The following is a 7,596-nucleotide window of genomic DNA, read 5'->3' on the forward strand; positions in this document are numbered from 1 at the left end:
GGGTGCCCTTCCAGTAGAGAAAACGAGCTGCAGCGGGTGCCCTTCCAGTAGAGAAAACGTGATGCAGCGGGTGCTCTTCTAGTGGAGAAAACGTGATGCAGCGGGTGCCCTTCCAGTAGAGAAAACGTGATGCAGCGGGTGTCCTTCTAGTAGAGAAAACGTGATGCAGCTGGTGCCCTTCCTGCAGAGAAAACATGATGCAGCGGGTGCCCTTCCAGTAGAGAAAACGTGATGCAGCGGGTGCCCTTCCAGTAGAGAAAACGTGATGCAGCGGGTGCCCTTCCTGTAGAGAAAACGTGATGCAGCGGGTGCCCTTCTAGTGGAGAAAACGTGATGCAGCGGGTGTCCTTCTAGTGGATAAAACGTGATGCAGCGGGTGCCCTTCCAGTAGAGAAAACGTGATGCAGCGGGTGCCCTTCTAGTGGATAAAACGTGATGCAGCGGGTGCCCTTCCAGTAGAGAAAACGTGATGCAGCGGGTGCCCTTCTAGTGGAGAAAACGTGATGCAGCGGGTGCCCTTCTAGTGGAGAAAACGTGATGCAGCGGGTGCCCTTCTAGTGGAGAAAACGTGATGCAGCGGGTGTCCTTCTAGTGGATAAAACGTGATGCAGCGGGTGCCCTTCCAGTAGAGAAAACGTGATGCAGCGGGTGCCCTTCTAGTGGAGAAAACGTGATGCAGCGGGTGCCCTTCTAGTGGATAAAACGTGATGCAGCAGGTGCCCTTCCAGTAAAGAAAACGTGATGCAGCGGGTGTCCTTCTAGTGGATAAAACGTGATGCAGCTGGTGCCCTTCCAGTAGAGAAAATGTGATGCAGCGGGTGCCCTTCTAGTGGAGAAAACGTGATGCAGCGGGTGCCCTTCTAGTAGAGAAAATGTGATGCAGCAGGTGCCCTTCCAGTAAAGAAAACGTGATGCAGCGGGTGCCCTTCCAGTACAGAAAACGTGATGCAGTGGGTGCCCTTCCAGTAGAGAAAACGTGATGCAGCGGGTGCCCTTCCAGTAGAGAAAACGTGATGCAGCGGGTGCTCTTCTAGTGGAGAAAACGTGATGCAGCGGGTGCCCTTCCAGTAGAGAAAACATGCTGCAGCGGGTGCCCTTCCAGTAGAGAAAACGTGATGCAGCGGGTGCTCTTCTAGTGGAGAAAACATGATGCAGTGGGTGCCCTTCCAGTAGAGAAAACGTGATGCAGCGGATGCCATTCTAGTGGAGAAAACGTGATGCAGCGGGTGCCCTTCTAGTGCAGAAAACGTGATGCAGCGGATGCCCTTCTAGTGGAGAAAACATGATGCAGCGGGTGCCCTTCCAGTAGAGAAAACGTGATGCAGCGGGTGCCCTTCTAGTGGAGAAAACGTGATGCAGCTGGTGCCCTTCCAGTAGAGAAAATGTGATGCAGCGGATGCCCTTCTGGTGGAAAAAACGTGATGCAGCGGGTGCCCTTCCAGTAGAGAAAACGTGATGCAGCTGGTGCCCTTCCGGTAGAGAAAATGTGATACAGCGGGTGCCCTTCTAGTGGAGAAAACGTGATGCAGCGGGTGCCCTTCCAGTAGAGAAAACGTGATGCAGCGGGTGCCCTTCTAGTGGAGAAAACGTGATGCAGCTGGTGCCCTTCCAGTACAGAAAACATGATGCAGTGGGTGCACTTTCGGTAAAAAAAACGTAATGCAGCGGGTGCCCTTCCAGTAGAGAAAACGAGCTGCAGCGGGTGCCCTTCCAGTAGAGAAAACGTGATGCAGCGGGTGCTCTTCTAGTGGAGAAAACGTGATGCAGCGGGTGCCCTTCCAGTAGAGAAAACGTGATGCAGCGGGTGTCCTTCTAGTAGAGAAAACGTGATGCAGCTGGTGCCCTTCCTGCAGAGAAAACATGATGCAGCGGGTGCCCTTCCAGTAGAGAAAACGTGATGCAGCGGGTGCCCTTCCAGTAGAGAAAACGTGATGCAGCGGGTGCCCTTCCAGTAGAGAAAACGTGATGCAGCGGGTGCCCTTCCTGTAGAGAAAACGTGATGCAGCGGGTGCCCTTCTAGTGGATAAAACGTGATGCAGCGGGTGCCCTTCTAGTGGAGAAAACGTGATGCAGCGGGTGTCCTTCTAGTGGATAAAACGTGATGCAGCGGGTGCCCTTCCAGTAGAGAAAACGTGATGCAGCGGGTGCCCTTCTAGTGGATAAAACGTGATGCAGCGGGTGCCCTTCCAGTAGAGAAAACGTGATGCAGCGGGTGCCCTTCTAGTGGAGAAAACGTGATGCAGCGGGTGCCCTTCTAGTGGAGAAAACGTGATGCAGCGGGTGTCCTTCTAGTGGATAAAACATGATGCAGCGGGTGCCCTTCCAGTAGAGAAAACGTGATGCAGCGGGTGCCCTTCTAGTGGAGAAAACGTGATGCAGCGGGTGCCCTTCTAGTGGATAAAACGTGATGCAGCGGGTGCCCTTCTAGTGGAGAAAACGTAATGCAGCGGGTGCCCTTCCAGTAGAGAAAACGTGATGCAGCGGGTGCCCTTCTAGTGGAGAAAACGTGATGCAGCGGGTGCCCTTCTAGTGGAGAAAACGTGATGCAGCGGGTGCCCTTCTAGTGGAGAAAACGTGATGCAGCGGGTGTCCTTCTAGTGGATAAAACGTGATGCAGCGGGTGCCCTTCCAGTAGAGAAAACGTGATGCAGCGGGTGCCCTTCTAGTGGAGAAAACGTGATGCAGCGGGTGCCCTTCTAGTGGATAAAACGTGATGCAGCGGGTGCCCTTCTAGTGGAGAAAACGTGATGCAGCGGGTGCCCTTCTAGTGGAGAAAACGTGATGCAGCGGGTGTCCTTCTAGTGGATAAAACGTGATGCAGCGGGTGCCCTTCTAGTGGAGAAAACGTGATGCAGCGAGTGTCCTTCTAGTGGAGAAAACGTGATGCAGCGGGTGCCCTTCTAGTGGATGAAACGTGATGCAGTGGGTGCCCTTCTAGTGGAGAAAACGTGATGCAGCGGGTGCCCTTCTAGTGAATAAAACGTGATGCAGCGGGTGCCCTTCCAGTAGAGAAAACGTAATGCAGCGGGTGCCCTTCTAGTGGAGAAAACGTGATGCAGCGGGTGCCCTTCCAATAGAGAAAACGTGATGCAGCGAGTGCCCTTCTAGTGGAGAAAACTTGATGCGTTCTTTTCCAGTGGAGAAAAAGTTATGACGTGCCTTCCAGAGTTATGTTCCAGTGGAGAAAACATGATGCCCTACATCCAAAAAAAACATCTATCTATCTGTCTGTCCGTCTGTCAGTATATATATATATATATATATATATATATATATATATACATATATATATCCATATATCTATCTATCTATCCATATATCTATCCATCCATTATCATCCGCTTATCGGTCGCGGTGGCAGCAGGTTCAGCAGGCCGACCCAGGCTTCCCTCTCACCCGCAACACTTTCCAGCTCATTCTGGGGGATCCCGAGGCGTTCCAAGGCCAGCCGGGAGATATAATCCCTCCAGCGTGTCCTCGGTCTTCCCCGGGGCCTCCTACCAGTTGGACGTGCCCGGAAAACCTCTAATGGGAGGTGTCCAGGAGGCATCCTGACTAGATGAACCACCTCAGCTGACTCCTTTGGACACCAAGGAGCAGCGACTCGACTCCAAGCTCCCCCCTGATGTCCGAGCTCCTTACCCTATCTCTAAGGCTGAGCCCGGCCACCCTACGGAGGAAGCTCATTTCGGCCGCTATCTATCCATATATCTATCTATCTATCTATCTATCTATCTATCTATCTATCTATCTATCTATCCATATATCTATCTATCTATCTATCTGTCTATCTCTCTATCCATATATCTATCTATCTATCTATCTATCTATCTCTCTATCCATATATCTATCTATCTATCTATCTATCTATCTATCTATCTATCTATCTCTCTATCCATGTATCTATCTATCTATCTATCTATCTATCTGTCTATCTCTCTATCCATATATCTATCTATCTATCTATCTATCTATCTGTCTATCTCTCTATCCATATATCTATCTATCTATCTATCTATCTGTCTATCTCTCTATCCATATATCTATCTATCTATCTAATCATGTGCTTTTACCTGCAGAAGTGATGATCCAAGCAGACAGACAGACTCCCAGATAAAGCCCAGTTTTGAGAGATGCCATGTTACCACAACCCAAGAATCCTTCAGTGCTTGATCTTGTCAGAGCTACCTGAACCTGGAGAAGCAGCAGCAGGTCAGATGTTCCTGATCAGACTGACCGTTGTTTCCGGTTGACAGGAACGAGAGTGTGAGAGCGGTAAATGGGTGAACTGGGGGACGGTTCAGGGTTCCGCCTCGTTCTGCCTGCTAATCCCTCCCACATGCCGGCATGCTGATGAGGGGGAGAGTACAACGATCTGTTCAGTTTGAACTCCTCCTTTCACCAAAGCACAGATTAAGGACATGGATGTCTTGGGATGGACACACGACACTGTGGAAGTTTGAAGATGTCCCTGTGTGGCTGACCCGTGTGTAAACTCAAGAGACATTGAGTTGTTCTACCCACACTGACAAGAAGCAAACAGTTGGTTCTTTCTTAGTGGGAAGAAGATTCTCAGCCCCATGCTGCTCATGTATTCTACTGTGTTTCTGTGAGATCCAAACAGCTTGAGGCCCCGTTGCCATGACGGCTGACTTTGTTCCAAGTGGTCCAGGTCAAGATCTGTTCTGGTTTTTTTGCTCACCAGGAAACTTGCTTGTGTCTTTCTAAACTTGCACATCAACCTTTGAGACTCAAAACATTGTCATCTAGCCTGCTATGCTAATATATTATATGCTTTATAGTAATAGGTACAGTACACTAAATAGATGGTAGAATAAGTTGTTTACACCCTCATCTTAGTGTGAGCTACACAGACACTGAACTAGATCATTTTACAAGGGTTTTGAGCACTAAATGTATTTTTTTTTACATATATATATATATATATATATATATCTTAAATATCCCTCAGCTCATTCTATTATCCCCTGAGACAGGAATGTGGGACTGAAGAAAAGGGCATTCGCAACAACAACAGCAGAAGAGGTCCTTCTGGATTCTCGTGAATAATAATAATAATGTCATCTATTTAAGGTGATGGCATTCGGGGGATAAGAGATCTGTGTAGACGGAAACAACTGAGAACTGTGTGGGAACAGTGTCATTGGGGGAAACCTCCTGGTAGCAATTAGAGACCATGTGACTGCTCTAGACACACACACACACACACACACACACACACACACACACACACATACAAACTCTGGGACAAACACACACACAAACTCTGGGACAAACACACGCACACACACTACAGTATGTTTGTGGTACTCAACCCGGTCTCTTAAAAAGTACACTCATCTGCAGCTTATTTGCATCAGCATTTCGTAGTGATGACATACAGTAAAATCAACACATTAAGGAAAACAACGTAGCAATCCATCCAGTAGTTTGTTTCAGGGGTCTTGGTGTGCCGGTCGTTCGTTCTCAGTCCTCAGCGTTTTACTGTAGTTCGTTGAGATGGAGCACATTTTTAACATTTTCACATAAACTATATATTTATTTCATATTAATCTGGTACTTAGTTTCATGATCTATCTGTTTTATTGTAACTAGAGCTGTCAGACTCATGTATTGAATTTGAAAAGTAAAATATTACCGTCTGAAAGTGTCGAGTAAAGTTTGTTTTAGAAGATAAGAATGAATATGAATAAGTAAACTAATGACACCATCTTAGTACTGGAAATGAAACCGAGTGACAGCTGACTCGGATCAGGGAGGAATCTGTTTTTATTGCCAACCATAAAGTCTTTCCTAAAGTGATTCAACACTGTGCATCAACAACGAGGAAGAACCCATGCTGGTAGATTGTGTCACACTATGAGCTTCATCTATGTGCAGATCTGTAGCAATAACCCATACAACATCCTCTGCAGGTAAATACCACAATATGCCATATATGAAATAACATATGGTTTAGATTTAGATTGTTTAATTGTTCTAAATACTGTTACATAGGTTTTAAAGTTTCCCTCCCCAGACAACTGTTAAATACCTATGATGTAACCTGAGACCACACGCCCCAAGAACTACGAGGCGATGTCTCCTTCACCCCCTCCCCCAATGCATGAATACAGCTGGCAATAGTGTCGAAAGGGTGGAGTGTGAAAGAGAACATGCAACTGAGAGCAGAGTAGCAGAAACACAAGCTCTACTTGTAGCTGTAGGGATGTACAGTGTTGACCAGTGGAACAGTGTTTGTGCCATATTCAAACTCTCCCCACCCCTCGCTCATGTTCTAGGCTAATTCTGCACAAGATGCTTTTATGCTCGGTATTGACTGTTGGTCGCCCACAATTTGGCAGCACTGAGAGCTCAATGCAGTAGATACCAGGCGACAACCTCCGAGCATGAAAAGTGAAGCCGATGCTGAGGTGCCTTTAACCTGCATTCTCTCTGATGACCATCAGGGGGTGACTCCTCTGGTTTGATGTCTATGAGAAAATGACTCTATTTCTCTTTTGATTTACTTGGGTTCCTTCTGGTTGCAAAAATCCAAGATGGCGAGGGACAAATACAAAGATCAAAATGGTCAAAATGCCGAACTCCAGGCTTCAAAACACCTCTGGTAGTTAAGCACGTACAACAATAAAAACAATGTATGGCTAAATATGTCACCAATCAACGTTCACCAAAGTTGAACACTGACTTTGCTTATGTTTCATTAGCCCGTTCACTTGCATTCAATGGAACTGAACAGGGGGCCAAAGTGAAGTGTGCGCATGTGACAGTGTCCTCAAGTGTAAAAATAGGCTCTTTGTATAACCCAACCTCTGTGCATTGATTGGCCCTCATGTCGAACACATGCTCCACACGACCGCACGTTGGAGTCAAACGGGTAAGAATGGATACTCATAAACATTCACTCCTTGGAAACAACCCGTGCCTGAAGCTGCATGGCAGTATTACTGAAACCACAGACAGCTGTGTTTGATCACAGAACACAAACATCCACACAGCTATTGTTCTAGAACATTTAGCCAAAACAATAGAAAAACACCCGTGTTTTACAGCCCACTGACTCATTCTTAGTGATTCGGATCGATGCTCCACAGGCATTTCACCTCTTATATAAGGTATACAGAGAGGGTGCCCATCCACCATGGGTGCCTAAATGCCCTAAAAAAAAAAAGTTTCCTTAGAAAACCTATTTGCGAATGTAGTTTTGTTGTGTGGGAATGTCATTTCATAGGAGACAGGGTTGCCATGTTTTGTTGCAGCCCCACAAATGTTAATCCTTTGCTATGGATGCGCTTATAAGGCACCCTTAAGCATCTGTATGAGACGCACCAGGCTTTCAACAAACACCAATATAAACCCATCCAAAGATGTTAAGAGAAAGTCGTGAATTCAAAAAACGTAGTCTTTAAACTTAAGTCTGTGCATGAAGGAAGTCATGGTGGACTAATGGGTCACACAAACACAGGACGTTCACCCTGAAGACCTCTATCGGTGTACATTTGTAATACTTTTAAAAAAAATTCTCGTTACATCCTGAGAGCAATCAATGAATCAAATGCAAAAAGAAATAAAGTG

General features: G+C 46.8%; 1 protein-coding gene across 1 annotated transcript in view; it reads right to left on the minus strand.

Annotated features, from left to right (window-relative positions):
- Window positions 1-4,258, minus strand: part of LOC117746688 (tissue factor-like) — an 11,508-nt gene extending 7,250 nt beyond the window's left edge. The window contains exon 1 of the mRNA XM_034555977.1: window positions 4,074-4,258. Within this exon, the coding sequence (XP_034411868.1) occupies window positions 4,074-4,140 (67 nt within the window). The 5' untranslated portion in view covers window positions 4,141-4,258. The remainder of the gene's footprint in view (window positions 1-4,073) is intronic.
- Window positions 4,259-7,596: the final 3,338 nt, after the last annotated feature.

Source organism: Cyclopterus lumpus, chromosome 17 (assembly GCF_009769545.1).
Source record: "Cyclopterus lumpus isolate fCycLum1 chromosome 17, fCycLum1.pri, whole genome shotgun sequence".
Taxonomy (NCBI): domain Eukaryota; kingdom Metazoa; phylum Chordata; class Actinopteri; order Perciformes; family Cyclopteridae; genus Cyclopterus; species Cyclopterus lumpus.